The sequence below is a fragment of the Corylus avellana genome, chromosome 2 (genome assembly GCF_965113065.1).
Source record: "Corylus avellana chromosome 2, dhCorAvel1.hap1.2, whole genome shotgun sequence".
NCBI classification, from domain to species: domain Eukaryota; kingdom Viridiplantae; phylum Streptophyta; class Magnoliopsida; order Fagales; family Betulaceae; genus Corylus; species Corylus avellana.
In genome coordinates, this window is record NC_142491.1 from 15,299,409 (window position 1) to 15,319,199 (window position 19,791).

A 19,791-nucleotide genomic window follows, 5' to 3' on the forward strand; every position below is an offset into this window, starting at 1 on the left:
GACCTCAATTAATAAGTCCACTATAAATTTTAAAAATAATTCAAAAAATAAATTAAAAAAAGACAAAGCATTAAAGCCTTATACATCATTAAGGCCAATTCCCTAGAGCTCCTGACGCTACAGTACCCTGACGCTACAGTACACTATACACGCCTACCTCATTCATTCATCATCATGGCCTCTCTCTATAAATTTTTTGTTTTTTTATGAAAATATAAACGTTAGAAATAAAATATTATTATTTATTTTTTATTTATTATTTAGCCATATAGGGAAAGCCAAAAGCCAAAAATATAAACTGCTGTCACCATGGGCATTTTAAATATCAGTCTCTATATTTGTCACTTTACCTCTCCTCTTTGCTTGCTCTTTTTTGAGTTTTTCTTCTCTACCTATCTCATCATTTTCTCTTCCTCTCCGACTCCGAGTGACTAAGTCTCTTGTCCTATCTTCAAGAACTGCTTCATAATTCCTTTGCCAAATCAGGTTTTATTGTTATATTTTTGTCATTTATTTTATTATAGTCATAATTTATTTTTGATAAATCGTGTTTGTTTAATTTGTTAGTATTTTTAATTAAACATGTCTACTAGAAAATATGCATCTGGATATGAAAAACTTAAAAAAAAAAAAAAAAAAAAAAAAAAAGTAGACAAATTGATTGAATCTAAAAAAGGAGCTCTAAATAAATTTGTTATTAGCAATAAACAAAATATTGAGGATAATTTAGGTGAAAAACTCATAAATGAACAAGAAACTCATCAAAAATAATTAGAAGATAATAAAAATGTTATTGATGTATCTAAATCTATTGCTACAAATATTTATGACCCTAGCCAATAGAAAAATATTGATGCAAAATTAAGGGATTTGTTAGTAGAAAATTGTCCAATAAGATACAATACTATAGATTTTCCTAAAGATGAGAACTCTAGGCATTTTTCTAATACATATTATATACGAAAATTATCAAATGGGGAGCAACATAATAGAAAAATGGCTAGTCTATTCAAAAGATGTAGATAGAGTATTTTGTTTTTGTTGCAAGTTGTTTAATTCAAAACCTAATAGAATGCAACTAGCTAATGAATGGACTAATGACTGGAAAAATCTTAGTGCTAAACTAAAAAGTCATGAAACAACCATTGAACATATTACTAACATGAATGATTGGATTGATTTATAAATGAGATTGTTAAAAAATAAAACAATTGATAAAAATGTCCAAGAACAAATTAACAAAGAGAAAGATCATTGGAAAAGAGTATTATTGAGAATTATTGCTGTAGTAAAGAATCTTGGTAAGAATAATTTGGCATTTAGAAGACAAAATGAAAAAATTTACCAAGAAAATAATGGAAATTTTTTAAGTTTAATTTACCTTCTTTGTAACAATTCATGCAAAACTTCCAAATACGATAACTGAAACTACATTCAAAAAAATAAGTGGTCACAGCTCTCAAGTCTACTTCGACAGAAAAAACATTAAACATCACCCTTGTAACCTCACTTTACCAAACGTTCACCAGTAATGAGCCTATTCCTCATAACAAACCATAGAATAAAAGTTCGCTTGGGGATGGCAAGAGAAAACCAGACTGACTGCCACCAATCAATCTCTTCATTTTTTTCCCTAAGAATCTCCCAAGTTTCTAAGCTCACATAAACACCCTTCTTAGAATCAGTCCAGATAGGTTGACCACAAGTACCCAACTTAACCTCTGAAAGTCTAGCTTGGATCTCAACTAAAGCTTTAGATCTGGGAGGCCTCCAAAACCAATTCCCATTGTACATCACAGAAGATAGATTAGCCTCCACACTACTTTAAGCATAATAGACAACTCTATACCCAAACTTCTCAAGTAAAATTCCAGCAGGTGCCATTGATCCACCCAGAGATGAATGTTTTCCCCATCCCCAACCTCAAACTTCAAAAAACCTGTAGCAACATCCCCCAACTTTAGAAGTTTCTTCCTGCTCCAAGAACAATTTTGAGGAATGCTAACACTCAAAAAACTCCTTTTTTTATGAGATTGTCTTTTATCCAGGCAGGCCAAATGGATCTTAATCTAGCAAAAGACTCCATACATGGCGAAACATGGAAGTTTGATTCCAAACTTAGACATGCCATAATATTTTTCAATTTGCCAGCCGCAAGTAATGTGTTCTTGTCGATTTTGTGGAATACTGCAGTCCACTTGAATGTAGAGGGGGAAGTCTCTGTTTTTCTTTTCTTTCCTTTCCTGTTTTATCTTTTTATCTGTTTGTAGTCTATTAAGTATGAAAGTTACTGATTATTGAGAAGGTAAGGAGGAAAAGAGGAAGAAGTACTCAGAAATATTAGAGACTGCATTTTTCCCTTAATACATTTCATTTCACTATTGATTTATTTATACAAGTGATTTACTAGCAGTTATACTGTAGCTGTTGCTTAATTTGTTTCTTTTTGTTGCTTTGTCTCATTGTCTTTTCTTTTGTTGCTTTGTTTCCTTTTCTTCTTGTATGGCTTAATAGTTAATACTCTCCCTCAAGATAAACGGTCCGATAGGATTGTTGATCTTGGACCTCTTGAACAATTGATTGCTATGATTGAAACTCAAAGCTTGGCAATTGTGGCCTTCAAATTTAACTTGACTTCGGCAATTTTAGCCAATAGCCCGTCTTTGAACTTTGGCCTTCACTTCAGCAATTTTAGCCGATAGTATGTAATTGGACTTTGGCCTTTAATTCTTTAATTTGAACTCCAGCAATTTTAGCCAATGGCCCATAATTTGAACATTAGACTTCAAGTATATTCGAGCTCCTGCAATTTTAGTTAATAGCTCGTAATTTAGATCTTGCAAGGGACCAAAACTGTTGAAGTTGGGATTTTGCAGCCCAACCCCCGCCCCCCCCAAAAAAAAAGTGTGTTTGCTCAAGGTTAAGAGAAACGGAATTACTAACCTAATTGGCATTTGATTGATTCTTTTTGATGGGGTATATTGGTAATGCCTTTTTTTAAAAAAAAATTAGTATATAAGGAAAGGGTTACCAGGAATTAAAACCAGATAAAAAAAAAAAAAAATTGTGGATACCCTAATAACAAACTTAAAACATAAATAGTCTTCAAGGGATAGCTCAATCAATTAGGGACCACGCTTCATGAAACGGAGGTCGTTAGTTCGAATTTTCCTCCCCGTCTTGTGTGAACATATATAAATAATAATAATAATAAAAAAAAAAATTAAAAATAATAATAAATAATAATTAAAAATAAAAATAAAACCTATTAGACCAGCCACCCATATAAATTTTTCATTTTTTTAATTAATTTTAATATTTAATATTTTTTTAAGACACGTAACATTTTTAGGTGACGATAGGTTTCATTCCGTTAGTTTTGCTTAATGGAATCTATTGGAGGTACTAAGTTGTTTTTTTCCGTAAGTTATGTATTATATTTATGATAGGATTTAAACTTTAGGTGAGAAAAAATAAAAATGTGTAAACTTAAATACTAATAAAATATTTAACTTTTTTTATAAAAATGTGCAAACTTAAATACTAATAAAATATTTAACTTTTTTTATAAAAATGTGCAAACTTAAATACTAATAAAATATTTAACTTTTTTATTTTATTTTTTGAGCCACTATGGACAACTTTTAGCTATAAGGAAAGAAGAAGAAAAATAGGCAGTGTTTGCGAAAGGGCTGGGGCGGGCACTGTTTCAGGATTGGTACTATAGCACACTTTTTAGAAATATGTGTTTGATTGGTTTTTGTGAAAATATTTTGTGAAAAAAAGTGAAAAAATATATTTTATATGAAAAAATATAAAAAATTTGTTGTGTAGTAATTTTTTTATTTGAATAATAATAAAAAAAAATGATTGATGTATTATAAAAAGAAGAAATGTTAGGATTAATTTTGAGGTGAATTTTTTTTTTTTTTTGTGGAGTGAGGCTGGCCCTAGTACAGTGCCAGCAACAGGGCCATAAAGTCAGATGGACTAAAATATCCTTACAATCGAGACAATATCTATCCTTAGTTTAGACAATTATTCCCATTACAAAATATCTTTCCATTGACCTTTTCATGTGCAATCCGACGTGGCCTCCAACCAGCTCTCGTCGCTTCTACACAAGTGACGCTACGCTAGACCAACTACTCACCTCCTCTCGAAACCCCAATTTGCTTCGCAGCTACACTCAGTCTGCCAATCAACCATTTCCATGGCTCTCGCAAACACCGCCTTCTTCGCCTCTTCCTTTTCCCTCCTTCGATCTAGGGTTTCGGGTCTCGATTTCGCTCCACAGCTCTCTCCATGCGAGTCACTCAAGATTTTCCCACTCCGCCACGACTGCACTGAGCCTGTACTCATTTTCTCGAGGAAAAAGTAAGACACAGCCTCCGATTTCTCCTCCGCTAGCTGTTTGCTTGCCAAGAAAATGTTTATATGCAATATATCCGTAACTGAAATTTTCACCTTATGGCCCCAGCGAAAGTGAACCTCCACTTCATTTTTTTTTGTAACTTGAAATTTTCATTTCTGCGAACTTCAGATGAGAAATTTGGCCTTCTCTGTTTTCTGAGGAACAAAACGGGGGGATTATTGTTGTCGATTGGTGATATTTACTTTGTCCGAAGTATCTTCAATTCGGAAAATTGATCAGAATAAAAAAGAAAGGTGCTTGAATCCGGAAGCTCTTTGTTGATAAAATAGTGTGAAACGACTTCAGTTTGTGTACTGGTGCTGTGTTTGGCTCCTGAGAAAATGGTTTGAAAAATATAAGTAGTTAAGTGATTGATGGTCCGTTGGGTTACTGAGAAAAATAAGAAGGGAAAGAAAAGAAAACAAGGACTTAGAGTTTTGTGGTTTGAAAACTATAAATAGTTGAGTGAAGTATTTGGTCTTCTCCTCTTTTTCTTAAACCTATTTGAGTTTGTCTTGTTTTCACTCTCTCTATTTATTCATCAAGAAGAACAGTGATCTCAGAATGTGTTACTTGGCTGGGGCTATAGAGGCAGCTGAAGTGTATATATATATATATATTTTTTTTTTTTTTTCTTTCCAGCAGAACATTAGCTTATGAATGATTCTCCCCACTCATCATGTTATAATCACGTTACATTCTGGATGCCTAAGTTAAAGAAAAATTGTTTATTTCGATTGATGTTTGTGGCTTTTGTTTATCTTGTTCACTGATCTTGTAATTCTAGTTGTACTTCATGGTTTCTGACTCTATTAATCTTTGCACTTGTTATTAATAATTTATGCTAATATTGATGTACAATAAGTGATTTGGGTTTTCTTTATACGAAATTGGGAGGAAGTGACCCTGAACACTTTGTCTATAATATTTCTTACTGTTATGCAGGAATATTTTGCATGCATCTACTGATGGTTTGAATGCAGTTGATTCAACCTCATTGGTCAGTAAGAATATGTTATGTATTTCAATTGTTATTAGGAAAAATTCAGTTTGAAAGAAGAAAAAATAAATTCATTATCAATGATTATGGAGATATAGTTTTGATTTCATGAGCATTAATTTGATAGATACATTTGGTTCCATAATTGATTTAATACTCTATTGAGTTAATTAAATTCGCCATATTTTTTCCATGTTAATGCCCGTAACGACTGAATAAATTGTTGAAGGGAAGAACGTGTTATTCTAAGTCTTGCATGGTCATCATGCCTTTGGTGTTGTGGTACATGCTTATGAGAATTTAAACAGTTCTTTGCTTTTCACACACACACACACACAAAATGTTCTCATATATTATATATTTTAAAATGTTCTTTTTAAATATCTGAGATGTGGGATGGAAGTACTAAAATAAGGAGCGTGATTCTATCCTAATTGCCGTGTGTTTGAGGAGCTTATAGCGGATGAGATCACAGGAATTACAGTACTATGGCTATTCGTACTTCAATATTATTGATAATTACTCCTTGTTGGATTTCTTTGGGGCATGATTGAAGGTCTGGGTCACATAGGTTAGGAAAGGGAGCTTGGATGTGTTTAAGGTCTTGATGACTGAAGTGTATTACTTCCCTAGCAAATATATTTTTGTTAGACGATCAACCAGAAAGAAAGGACTGATATTAAAATAAAAGAAAAGGTAAATCACTCTTTCGAGAGATGATGAAATGACGCATGCTTGCCTCATAAGTTGAAAAATTACTTTATCCTCCCTGGTAGAGTTATATAGTAAAGGCGTTACGATGTGGTAGGTTGAACATTATAGATTTATTTGCTCTTTCTAGTTAGGTGGTTCCTTTTATATACTTCCTGTGTACTTAGGGGCGTCTTATGCTTTCAATGAGATTGGTTTATTACTTCTTTAAAAGAAAATTTACAGATTTACCCATTTTTGTTGATGTGGTCTTTGAGTGCAAAGTATATTGGTTTAAATGACAAAATGGGCACATCTATCTTTTTATCAATGGATTTTCCTTTACATTAATTTTCTAAAGTTATTTTATTTTCAATGTTAAAGAGATGGAGAGAGAGAGGAGGGTTTTCTAGGATTATGGGTGTGTAACCAGTTTGGGCAAGCACTTCCACCACCTTTATTATCTCTTAGGTCAACTATCACCGCTGTAAATTAACCATTGGATAGTACCTCTATCAAGCTCAGCCATCAATGTCTTCAACCTCAATGCATCACTGCCACCCACTTCACCACTGCTTCTAACCACCTAATGCTACTGCCAAACACTAACCATCAGCCAAAGCTTTTGCTTGCACTACCACCATTGAAGCAAGGAACACTCCCTCGTCAAACCTTCACCCATCATCATCACAAACCAAAACCATTGCCCCTATGACAAATTAACAGAAGCAACCCCCACTCCATCATACCCGCTGTGGCTGCGCCAATGTCAAGCTCCCATTGACACACAAACTGACAACCACCAAAATTTCCCATCTTCTTTGCATCAATCCTGTAATTACTGCAGTCTCCTTTGTTAAGCCACTCTTTTTAACTGACGTCTTCTCTCTCTTTTTTTGGTCGGGTGGCAACATTTCCTCTTTAATACCCCAGAATTCAACATTTCATGTGTAATTTTGGAGTTGATCTGATTATATTTGTGATTAAAGTTGAATTTGATTGTAAAAAGTGGGTCCTGACTTGGTCATGGGTCACGCTGTCTTTGATGCCAATAAAGAGTAGTAGCCTGTTGGGTTTGTTGTTCTACCTCCAGTGCTGTTGAAGCTAATGGAAGATATTGCAGATTTTTGGTCCTTCAAGGGCTGCTTTGTGATTCAGGTCTGGAGCTCTAAGTGTGCTTCAGTGGTCCTTGAGTTAACTTGGAGGTTTGCCTATGGACTTAGGTAAGTCTATAAAAAATACACCAAACCTTCTAGTGTGGAGAGTAAAGGACCAAACCCTTGGGCTGATGCATCTTGTCTATGGATCTCCTTGTGAAGCTGGCTGACTTTGGATCTCAGTGGGCCCCATAAATCTGTCTATTATGGGCTTTTCCATTGAAGGATGTTAGTGTGGTTGGTATTCCTTTAGAAAATTGAGCCACATGGCATAAAATCTTCTACTGATAGTAGCTGCTATAGCTTGCTGGAAGTGCTATTATTTTGCGCATTTCTGCTGAAAATCTTGCCAGCAATTCTTTTCTCATACCAATGAAAAGTAACCTTATCCATCCTATTAGAAAAGACACATCATATTTATTTCTCAATCATTAATAGAAAAATTGTCTGAAAAGAGGTAATATATTTAAAAATTGATGTTAAACTAATGTCTAGGAAAGAAACATAATTTTCTTTTGAAATGGTCAGAATCCCACATGGCACTCTAAGACGTTGGCAATGGTGCTGTATCATATGGTTTATAGTGTTCTTTTGTTATGCTGATTTACTGTGTTTTGTTTCCTTTGATTAGATTATAAATTTCCTCTTGAATTTGTTTTACATCCTTTTACTTTATAAACAAAGAGTGTACTCAATAATGTTAATTTTTTTTCCTAAGATCAAAACCCTTCAATTCAGCTATAGTTCTCAAAGATTCATGAGTTGGTAAGATGTTTGATTGCCTTCTATTTTTTAGAAGTTTTTGTCTGTGATCCTTTTGCTTTTTCTTTTATTCTTTGCTTTTTAAGCATTTGAATTTGGACCAAAGGTCACTAGGAATAATCCAAGTGGCCAAAATTATTTACAATCCATGAGTTCACTATCTGATTTATTATGCATTCTTTTTTATGTATGCTATATGTGGGAGGGGGAAGTTGGTTGCTACAGCTATATTTATGAGAATGGCATCATATATAGCTCAAGTATTACTAAATCTTTTTCTTATAAGAAATAAATTACCATTGAATTGATGGTATAACTGTAAATGCAGAAGTCTGATCAAGATGCTGATTATGTCCCTATGCCAATGGTTTTAATCGATCAAGATTCAGATTCTGATGCAACAATTGTACAGCTCAGCTTTGGAGATCGCCTGGGAGCTCTTATTGACACGGTAAAGTGGCTACTGACAATTTATGCGGTTCACTCCCTGAAGAAACACTTGTATAGGACAAAAATATATCAGGAATTTCTTTATTTATTGTACATGGAAACCCACTTGAGGTTCTTACCATATTGTGAAGGACTGTGGGAGTAGGCTGAAACTTTACCCTCTTTATGAAGAAAATTTTCTTCACTGATTTTCTAAGAAAATTCCTAACTTATTCTCAAATAGCACTACATTTGATATTCTTGAATTCCATAAATTAATATTTTTTAGTCACTGAAAAGTGGAAGCTTTAAAGGATCACTAGACAATAAGCACATATGGTTGGGATTATTGGTGGAAAATACATTAATCTAAGCATCAACTGCTTGTTCTTACTCAATGATTGACAATCATTAATGGATTGTTTGGAGTTTATACTTTATACACTTTAATTTGAAATCTCAGGGAAACCTTTAGTATGCTACCTAAATACTTTTGTTTTCCATTTTCTTTTTTTTTTTGATAAGTAATAAAAAGTTTTATTAACAACTATTATTTCCATTTTCTTTTTTTTTTTTTTGTTTTCCATTTTCTTCTATCTATGAATAAGTACTTATGAAAATATGCAACTATTAGTGGATTAATTTTGAAGGAAAGAAAGGCCTTGTGGGAGATCAGAGTTGAGCAAGTGTCCTCAATTTTTGATTCTTTTAATACTGATATATTTTTTAATATTATTAAAGCTAATGACTTGCTTTGATTTATTATGCTAGGACAGATGAAAGCACTGAAAGATTTGGGACTGGATGTGTCAAAGGGAACTGTTTCCACTGAGGGATCAGTAAAACAAACAAAGTTTTTCATTACACGATTGTAAGTAATTCTATTGGCATCATCTTAATGGTACTTTCATAGAGATCTAAAGGAAACTTTTGATGTTCTGTAAGAATAGTCTAGTGGTTAGCTGCAACAAAACATTCTTTGAGTATGCTTTTTTTCTCCACATTTCTTCCTTTTTTGGTTGTAATGTGTGCAATAAATTCAATCTGCCATCTGTAGATGTTTGAAACTAAAATTTTTGATACAAAAACTTGGCAACACTTCTTGATGGGATGAGGGAAACTATTGGCTTCTCTTATTTTTCCCTTTTTTGAGTTTTTTGTTCTTTGTGATTTTAGACTCTTTTTTTTAAAAAATTTATTTTTATTTTTATTTTATTATTATTTTTTATTATTATTATCGTGCATCTCTTGTATACTTCCATTGTACAAGGGTTGTGCCCTTTTGTGTCTTTTTCTAATAAATTTTATTTCTCCCCAACACACACCACCAAAAGAAAAAAAAGGAAAAAGAAGATGAAACCATCTCCCTCACTGCATTTGATTCTTGGTAGAACCCATCAGTGCCATAATGTTGTGTGGATGGTCCAGTTCATTCTTTTGTGCAGAAGAGAAAAAAACGTTGCTCTCTTAACCATGTTGCATTTATGGTTAAACCTGAATAAAAGGGCTTGTTTCTCCTAACACCTATATTTGTAGGACAGAAAATTGCCTTATTTTTGCATTATAAGATGCACCAGCAGTCATTTTTCTTGTAACGACCGCTGGCTCAAGGATAGACGCATTTGTTGCACTAGAAAAGACTGATTACAAGTTCATCACTTGAAAGTCTGATTTCAGTTGAGGCAGGATTCTCAATTGCTGTTAGTTTTAGAAGCTTTGTTGTGAAATTGATGGTCAGTCTTGGAGTTATTAAGCAACTTTGAGTTTTTAGTCAAGCAGGTCAGCAACAGCAATTGGGCATGGACAAAAGCATGCACTTTAACTAAAAACTACTGGAACCCGTTAGTCTGTTCTAAATAATTATGCCGACATACTCCCTTTTCAGATGGCATTGTAGAATGGCGAAAAGGCTCCTAGATCAAATTTTAAGGGAGTATTAGTGCACATTTTGCATGAACTAATAGTTGTAGACTCCAAGATGAAACTGTCTATTTTCCTGTTAAATCCATTCCACACTTTCCAGACTTGTCATAGTGCAACATATCAATAAATAAACTCAGTTCCTTTTGGAGATATAAGCTTCTAAGCAAACCCAAATTTTGAAGCTGAGATTGTTGAGAGATTAGTTGCACCTTCACTTAATTCTTCTTGTTTCTGTTTTTAGACTTTTATGTAATGGATTTTGTTGTGTTTGCATTAACCTAGAAGGAGAACTACTAAGTGGAATTCAATAAGATGCTTTAAATAGTTTACCAACTTGGCAACGTTTCCAACACTAGCTATCAGAATTCTGAAAATTTTACGTCAGTCCAATAGTCTAATTGTCTACTGTAACTTTTTTACTGCAAGTTTTAGCATTTACAGATTGAATTTGGTTATGATAGAGACACTGGGCGCAAAGTTGAAGATCCTGATATGTTGGAGAGAATTCGACTTACCATCATTAACAATCTGTTGAAGTATCATCCAGTGAGTATGCTGAATACTATATTTAAGTTTTATTTTATTATTTTAAAATTTTGAGGGATACAAGCTGAACTTACACTTCTTACAAAAATAATTTTATCATCTGTAAGTCTTATGGTTTCTTCTTAATTTCTTGTAGGAATCTAGTGTGCAACTTGCTATGGGTGAGGCTTTTGGAATAATAGCTCCAGAAAAGAAGGTGATTTTGTTGAAGATCCTTTTAGCTATATTATTTTAACCGTTTCTTCTTATAAATTATTTTTTTCCCTTTTCTCTACATTGGACAAACTTTTCAGAGATTGAGCTTCCAGTGCAGATTTCTTATTTACCTTGACATTTACTTGGGGTGCAAATACAAATAGAGGATTCATAGTTTTCCCTAAACTGGCATCTCAAAACTTTTATGGTGTATTACTGATTTGTTGATCAAATGTTCTCCCCATTTTCCATGTGGTTCCATGGGTGGGACTTATTCAAATAAAAGGTATAATTTGTAATATATTGGGGATCATTCAGAATTTTCATAGCTATGATCTAGTAAGCTCAACCAACTTCAATTTCATGTGCTTTTTGTGACTTTACAAAGTCGAACTGAACTTTGTGATTTTGTTCTGCAGCTTGATGTTGATATTGCAACTCATATACAAGTCAAGGAAGATGGACCTAAGAGGAGGTTTTCCACTTGTTATTAAGTTGTCTTTAAGCATTATAATTTGTTGTTTATTTTTATGTTTCTCTTGTGGTTTTTCCTTTTTGCATGACCCAACCTATTGGGAAGGTCATACTCATGAATGAAGTTTGACACTTGTTTGCAAAGAATGGGTGCAAAGATCTTTCATCTTATTATGCATTTTTCTCTACAATTTACAGCTTACTTTATATAGAGACAGCAGATAGACCTGGATTACTGGTAGAAATCATCAAAGTTATTGCTGATATCAACATTGATGTGGAATCAGCAGAGATTGATACTGAAGTATGCTCTCTCTCTCTCTCTCTTTCTCACCCTACCCACCCCCCCGCCCCCCCCAACCCACCCACCCACTCATGATCATTTTCTCATCTCTGATCTAACAGGGACTGGTAGCCAAAGACAAGTTTCATGTCAGCTACAAAGGGACAGCATTAAACAGTTCCCTGTCTCAGGTAAAATGGTTTGGTGCCAACAATGTTGGGGTACAAGATCCTCTCAATTTCAATTGAAATGGAGAGTATCTATTTAGTGTAAAATGAGGGGTAATATTGTCTTAACATTAAAGTTGAATGACAAAATTTACAATATTACTCCTCCTTTTACACTAAATGGATACTTTCAATTTCATTTGAAATGGAGAGGATCTTATTCCCAATGTTGGGTGCCTTGGAAATTTTGTCGCATTTGTAGAGCATGTGCTCAGCTTATATGTTCTAGGTTTTGGACATGGTTTATATCTTTTAAATGATTAAGAGCCTGTTTGGGATTTTGTTAGGGAGGGTAAAAAGTAATTGTAATACCTAAAAACTGTGCTAAATAAAAAGCTAGCATGTTTGGTAAAAGTTTCAAAAGTATTTTTTTTACTTTTTTGATACATTTCTCTATTTGACTACAATATTTTGAGTGTGCAGGTGTTGGTGAATTGTCTACGCTATTATCTCCGAAGGCCGGAAACAGATATAGATAGTTACTAATACTCGGGAGTACCACTTCTTGGCTGTAAACCCAATGTAACTGTTCTTGTACCAAATCATCCTTGAGCTATTAAAATCCTCTGTTTGAATTGTGTGCTTCTAGAATTTGAGCTATGCATGGTTCTTAATTGCATTTGGCAACTCTTTTGAAACTGATGGTGCATTACAGTCAGATCTTGTTTTAGATTTTGTCTGGTTTAAGAGTAATGCTAGAAATTACATTTTTATTTTATAATTATCTCATGATGTTGATATGATAGTCTCAACCAACCTTTAAATAATTTATTGTTAAAAAAAAAAAAAAATGGTTGGGATTGTCACGTTAGTATTGTGAAATAAAAATGTGGTATATGACAGTACTCAATTTAAAATTGAGTCTTTTAAGTGAGGAAAATTACACAATGTTTCTTTACCTTTTATTTAGAAAGTTCATCCCAAATGAAAGTGGAGGTGAGCTAGAAAACTTGTAGAAGTGCTATACAATTGATGGCTTGTGCTCTACGAATTCTTGTACTATTTATCATCTGCATAATGGCAATTAGTTACATTTCATTATGAAAAAAATACTAAATCAATATATGTGGTTTACAATCTTCTAAAATAGTCCCTATGGTTTGAAATTTATCTAAGAGATCGTTGTGGTTTTAGTTTGTGAAAACTTCACAAAACCACTTCCTAAACTTCGGAAAGGAATCCTTTCAATTTCAAATGAAATGGAGAATATCCAGTTCACGACCAAGATTATTTTAAAAGAATCAAAGGTTTAAACATTGCCATGTGTTTAAAAATAACTAGTTGAGCTCTAACATTGTCATCTAAAGAAAACTCTCACTTTAACCTCAAATCTTCTCCTCTTCCATCCAAACCCAAATTCCCCTTTTCCTTCCCCACTTCCTCAACCACCACACCTGCCTTCTTCGGCTCTAGCGGAACTTTCACTTTAACCTCAAATCTTCTCCTCTTCCATCCAAACCCAAATTCCCCTTTTCCTTCCCCACTTCCTCAACCACCACACCTAGCTTCTCTGGCTCCGGCGGATCCTTCTCTGTGATGTATTTTTGCACCACCATCTCCTTCGTTGCTTGCTCTTGGCGTTCCTTAACCATGAACAAAGAACAAGGAAGAAGACTCTTAGTTTGAGTGTTATTGCTTGAGAGAAAAAGAGAGAGATGTAGACATAATGATGCTTTCGAAAGAGTTTGAGATCTAAAATGATTCTCGTACCGGTGACAGGTTTCTCTACCACCACCTCATCGTCAGCTGAATTTTGGTGTTCCTCAGCTACAAACAAAAGATCAACTTTTTGCAACCATGTCGAAGTCCTCGGTTGCAAATTGTTTTAAAAAATTCCAATCTCAAATCCTCGGCTTAGAGGCATCCGCAACTCTATAGGGACTTCTGTGAGCCACCAAAACATGCAGGCTTGTGTGTAAAGTGTTCCTCACCAAATATCAACACTCCATTTGAGAAAATTAAAAAGAAAAAAAGAATGAAACTTTATACAATTATGAACCTTCTTGGATTCATGCGGACACAAGATGTTTGAGTATTTTACTAGGTCTGACTTCAGCGTATCCCCATTCCTCTAATCCTTCCTGGGTTTTTGTAGTTACTACCATTCTTCCAAGACACATAGGAGAAACAAACAAAAGTGAGAAAAAATAAATAAATAAAAAACCACTTTTCAATTTAGAAATCAATACTCGAACATCTTGTGGCCAATGGCACACAAAAAGCAAGTAGCAAGGGAGGAGGTTGCGGTGGAAAAACCAAATTGGAGAAATAGCCGCGGTAGAGGAAGTGGGGAGGGATATGGGTTTGGATGGAAGAGGGATTTGCCGTTAAAGTTTAGGTTTTCTTTTAGATGCCGTTAATTGGCTGTTTGATGATGTGGCAAATTTTGCACCTTAGATCTTTTCTAAAAAATCTAAACCGTAAACCGGAGAGTATCCCGTTTATTTCAACTGGAGATGATCCGAATCCCTAAACTTTCACTTGTTTTGACATTACCTCAAACTTTCAATTAAGGGTATTATTGAACTTTCAATTTCTTTTGATTATCATATTCCGTTAAATTTTGTCAATATATATATATATATATATATATATATATATATGCTTAAATCTTTAACTTGAAATTTTGACAAGGATCGAAAGAAATTAAAAGTTCGATACCCTTAATTAAGAGTTTTTAAACTTCATGAATAATTTTAAAACGTGTGAAAATTTAAGAGGGTTGGTTTTGTGAAGTTTCTTTTCAAATAAATTTCTCAATTAGACATTTTTATTTTTAGGGAAGTTTATGCTATATAATCCAACCTGTCAGAACCAAATTAACCAATCTACCGTCTACATCTATATGATATGCTATATAATCCAACCTGTCAGAAAACATCATTTATCAAATTCTTTATTCAAAGGTAAATTTAACATTTGTTTTAACTCCTCTCCAAATATAAAGACACCAAAAGCAAAAGTTATTTATTTTTTAATATTATTTTTATTGTTAGGATGACATTTTGGTAAATCTCTCACATGGAATCAAAGTGAGTGAGTTTCATGGCAATTATATAATATTTAGTTAAAGTAGAGAAATATTTAGAGAGTTTAATATTTGGTAGTTTTAAAAAGTGGCTAGTTAAATAATAATAAAAAAAGAACACATTTTGAAAGTTAAATTTAAAAAAAATTTAAAAAACTTGATGCGAATGCTCTTACATATGTAGTCCAGTTTAATAGTATTAGATTTATAAGGGAGGAACAAAATCGTCTTTGCATTCAAGCACAAGACCGGCTCGATATATTCGCTTTAGGTGAAAAGTTTAAGTGATTTTTTTTTTTTTTTTTTAATATTAATTAAATAATATTTATTTTAATATTAATATTATATTTTCATTTAAAAATTATTCTTTTTGATTTTTCATTCAGTGGCCTGCCTCGGGGTTACCAAATTAATATTTAAATATAAAAGAAAGGGTAAAGTTCACTTAACCCTCTTAAACTACCTGATAATTATCTTTCCAAACTTTCAATTGTGACAATGTTCTCTCATACTACCAAAACATTGACAATGTTTTCCCGAGGCTAGAAAAATGACAAAATTAACCTTAGTAAAATAAAAAATAAAAAATTAAAATTTACAAAAAAATAAAAATTAAAATTAGGGGTGCCAGACCACCCCTAGGTAATTGGGGATGGTCTGGTCAACCACCAGGGGGTGGATCGGCCACCCCTAAGGCGTTTTCGGCAGCTCGGCCACCCTTGGGTCCATCCTCTAGGGGTGGCTTGGCCACCCCAGGCACTGCCACCCATGGGGTGGTTCGGACGTTCGTTATGAATCACCCATGTTTTGTTTTTGTTTTTTGTTTTTTTTTTTTTTTTGTTTTTTTTTTATTTTTAAATTTAAATATATTTATTATTATTATTATTATTTTACTTTTTTTTCAATTTTTTTTTTAAATTAAAATTTTCATTTAAAAAAAATATATTTTTTTTTTCAAATTTATAGGAATATTTTTTGTCTAACTAAAAATTCTATAGGGCTAATGTTGTCATTTTGCAAGCCTTGGAGAAATATGATTACAATTGAAAGTTTGAGGGAGTGATTGATAATGGGCTGGGACTTTACCTAAAAGAAATAAAAGACCCATCTACATAGGTCTGCCCTGTGGTAGATATGAAAAGAAATAAAATACAGTTGGCTGACTATATTCTAAATCACCGGTTGGTCCCCCTTATTACTTCTACAAGGCATAGTAGAGATTATTTCTCTATTCTTCTATCAGCATCTCTTATAATTATTCTTATAATTATTGAAACGCTTAAAGAATGTTATCTATTAATAAAGATAGTATGTTACGATTGAGAATTGAGTAAGTTTTTATCAGATCCTTGCTTTTATGTCGTAAAAAAAAAAAAAAAAAAAAAAAAAAAAAAAAAATTGAACTAAAAATTGTATTTTAATTTTCTGATGAAGAAGTATCTCTACAAAAGTGAAGAAGAAGCATTTTGAGATGAAAATGCTTTCTATTTATTTTGATAATATGCTACATTTTTAATTTATGACATTTTTCAAGAGTTTCGATACCTAAAAACAACTTAAATTCCGTAATAGGTAATCCCTATTGGTGCTCTGAAAATAAAGTGAAATTATGACAGCTTTTATGGTTGAGGAAAAGTGGAGACAAAACAATGTTCACAAGTTGTACATGAACTCGTGTGAATGGCCTTATCCTTATGAACCACTACACTTTAACCAATTCTCCCACTAGAAACTGTCAAAAGGCAAAAGCAAATTAGTATTGGTAGATGCTAAATTTTAGACTAACCAATCCTCTCTCTTTATCTCCAACCCAAGTAGTGTTAGGAAATTTATCTTATTTTTCAATACCCGTGAAATGTAAAAAATAAGATTTAAGTAGTTCGGCTTAACAAGCTTATACTTGTTCGAAAAAAATTTACTATCAAAAGATGAGTACAAGAAAATAACATGCGAGAAAAGTACTCAAATCCAAAGTCTCAATACAGTGAATACACCCAAAGAAAAATAGTAAAATAACTCTCTTTTTGATGCTTTCACATTTTTTTTTTCTCTCAATTGGTGGCACGCCGGACAAAGAACCAAAACTAATACTTGGTGGTGAAGATTCTCCATTTCTCCTACACCAAGTCGGTGGACAAAGCAATTGGGCCCACCGACTTGAATATTCAAGTCACACGTTCTCAACAAGTAGGCCATTCCATGAAGAAACCACTCTCTTTAATTATAGCAAGGCTGATTCGTTTGCTTTATAAAGCTATTGCAATTCCCCTACATCCAATTCTTCAGTAGCGCATCCCACCTGTTTGTAAAAATGTTGCAGAAGCTGAAAATTTTGTTATTTGTTACTTTGTTCCATACCCACGTCGCCTTTGCTTCTGACCCAGATCCACTCCAAGACTTCTGCATAGCCTTCAAAGCCTCTGCAAGCGGAAACCCATCATGCAAGAACTCATCAGCTGTCACGGTGGAAGATTTCACTTTCTCGGGCATAAAATTTCCCGGAAATTACAGCCAAACAGGCTTTTCCGCCACGCCGGTGAACTCAAATGTCTTTCCGGGTTTAAACACGCTTGGCATGTCATTTGTGCGAGCAGACTTTGATGTCGGTGGCGTCAACGTGCCGCATTCCCATCCGAGAGCAACGGAGACTGCATTTGTGATCGAGGGAAGGATTTATTCGGGATTTGTCGATACGAATAACAGGGTTTATGCAAAAGTGATCGAAAAAGGAGAGGTTATGGTGTTTCCAAGAGGTCTTGTACACTTCCAAATGAATGTTGGGGATACAGAAGCGAGTATTTTGGGGAGTTTCAACAGCCAAAATCCGGGTCTGCAGAGAATCCCAGCTGCCATTTTTGGATCTGGAATCGAAGAAGCGCTTTTGGAGAAGGCTTTTGGATTGAATGCTAAGGAGATCGCCAAACTGAGGAAGAGGTTTCTTCCCCACTGATAAACACTTCAAAAGCTAATTAATTAATTATTATTATTATTTTCTAAATGTAAGTCAATTAAGTTAGATTGCAGAAATTTATGCTTAAAAGTAATAACAGAATCCACTGATGGTTTATGAAAAAAAAAAATTCCAATATTGGTGCAGTTTTTATGTGGCAAGAGATGTAATTTAGTTTTGCTTCTTGGTGTGGAGTACATGACAATGCTATATATATATATATATATATATATATATTTTTGGACATGTCCGTATAAGAGGGAGGAGGGGGATTCGAACTAGTGACCTCCACTTCATTAAGTGTGGTTCCAGCCGATTGAGCTATATATTAAGTATTGTAGAAAGGCAGCTGTTTAGAAAGGGTGAAATTGTTCAAGGTATTGCCAATTATCACTGCTCTCTGGTAGCATCATTGCTGAACATTTGAAATTTATGAAGAATCCCTGTAACCTTTTCTCGCATTTGATTAAAAAAAAAGATAAAAAAAAGGAAATTTATTAAGAAATATTAGGGGTCAATATTTTTTTTTATATTTGACCTATCTCATCTTACTAATCAAATATTAAATGTGTAGACTTATGCGAACCCCACAAATCTGAAGATTTATCTATTGAATTTGTAAGAGAATATAAGTAAAGTATGAAAAACTTATTGACCCTTAGCATTTCTCAAATTTACTGGTATCATTTTTATCGTTCTCTTACCTGGAATTGTATACACGTGGCATTTATTGGTATTTATTTTAGTGATGTATTGTCTGGAGTGGTATACATCATCCATGTTTTTTTTTTTTTTTTTTTTTTTAAAAAAAAAAAATCAAAGTGGGAGAGAGGGGGAAAAGGGGAAGTGGTATACATGTTATCAATTCTTGCTTCTCCTCACTCATTCTTGATTGATCCGCGCCTACCAAAGTCCATGAGGCCCAGAGTTTTCGTGGGCTTGAGCAGAATCAAGGGCCCTCAATTATGGAATGCACAAAAAACGGGCCATATAAAATGGACCTCAAAGGCCCAGAACGCCTGGACAAAATCAAGCAACATCTCACTGTCTATTGTCTATGGATATAATTCAGAAAAATTTGAGACAAAACAATAATCTCTCTATTCTTGATCCGAAAATAGTGTAATTATGACAACTGTTATAATTGAGGAAAAGTTGAGACAAAACAGTGTCCACCAGTTATCATTCGTGGTGATGGTTCAGTGGTCTTAAGAAAATCTCCAAAGTAATTAGACATGTATTAAGGTGAGCCTTCAATTCTCAAAGTGAGAATCCTTAATCTTATTAGTATTAGTCTCCTTAAATCTCATTGATCATTTAATAGGACTGAGTCAAGCTATATCTCAGTTAGACTTGAGGGAGGCTCTTCTTGTACAACTCTCAGCAGGGAAATGCAATTATAGTTACACCCAATTAAAATTGCTACAGGTAATCTCTCCCATCTGCACATGAACTCGTGTGAATGGCCTTATCCTTATGAACCCAAGCATAATAATGCTAAAATTTGTCCAATCGTAGCAGTTGCGAATTTTTTTTTGGGGATTTAGAGCACTCACAACAGTTTTGTAAAAATCTTAAATAACATAATATATTTAGTTTAGGCATGAAATTAAGATATGATTCAATTTAGTAATTTACAATTAGTTTCATGGGTATCAAAAAGAATAGAGCGGTCTTTGAGGTATACTAAAAATACAATTTAGTCCATACAAT

General features: G+C 33.6%; 1 protein-coding gene and 1 pseudogene across 1 annotated transcript; both read left to right on the plus strand.

Moving 5' to 3' along the window:
• The first annotated feature begins 4,082 nt into the window (after positions 1 to 4,082).
• ACR12 (ACT domain-containing protein) lies at positions 4,083 to 12,770 on the plus strand. Its single transcript, XM_059596198.2, has 10 exons — positions 4,083 to 4,377; positions 5,360 to 5,414; positions 8,352 to 8,474; positions 9,229 to 9,323; positions 10,837 to 10,921; positions 11,058 to 11,117; positions 11,536 to 11,591; positions 11,789 to 11,894; positions 11,996 to 12,064; positions 12,524 to 12,770. Exons 1-10 carry the CDS (start codon positions 4,214 to 4,216, stop codon positions 12,584 to 12,586), a joined length of 876 nt encoding a protein of 291 aa, XP_059452181.2. The 5' UTR covers positions 4,083 to 4,213; the 3' UTR covers positions 12,587 to 12,770.
• A 4,371-nt stretch (positions 12,771 to 17,141) lies between these two features.
• Positions 17,142 to 18,271, plus strand: LOC132167386 (germin-like protein subfamily 3 member 2 pseudogene; annotated as a pseudogene).
• The last annotated feature ends 1,520 nt before the right edge of the window (positions 18,272 to 19,791 follow it).

Excerpts from the sequence above, each read along its gene's own strand:
- ACR12 (XM_059596198.2), top strand. The coding sequence starts at position 4,214 with ATGGCTCTCGCAAACACCGCCTTCTTCGCCTCTTCCTTTTCCCTCCTT. Across the intron at positions 9,324-10,836 it reads AAGTTTTTCATTACACGATT|AGACACTGGGCGCAAAGTTG; the intron begins GTAAGTAATTCT and ends TGGTTATGATAG. Across the intron at positions 10,922-11,057 it reads ATCTGTTGAAGTATCATCCA|GAATCTAGTGTGCAACTTGC; the intron begins GTGAGTATGCTG and ends AATTTCTTGTAG.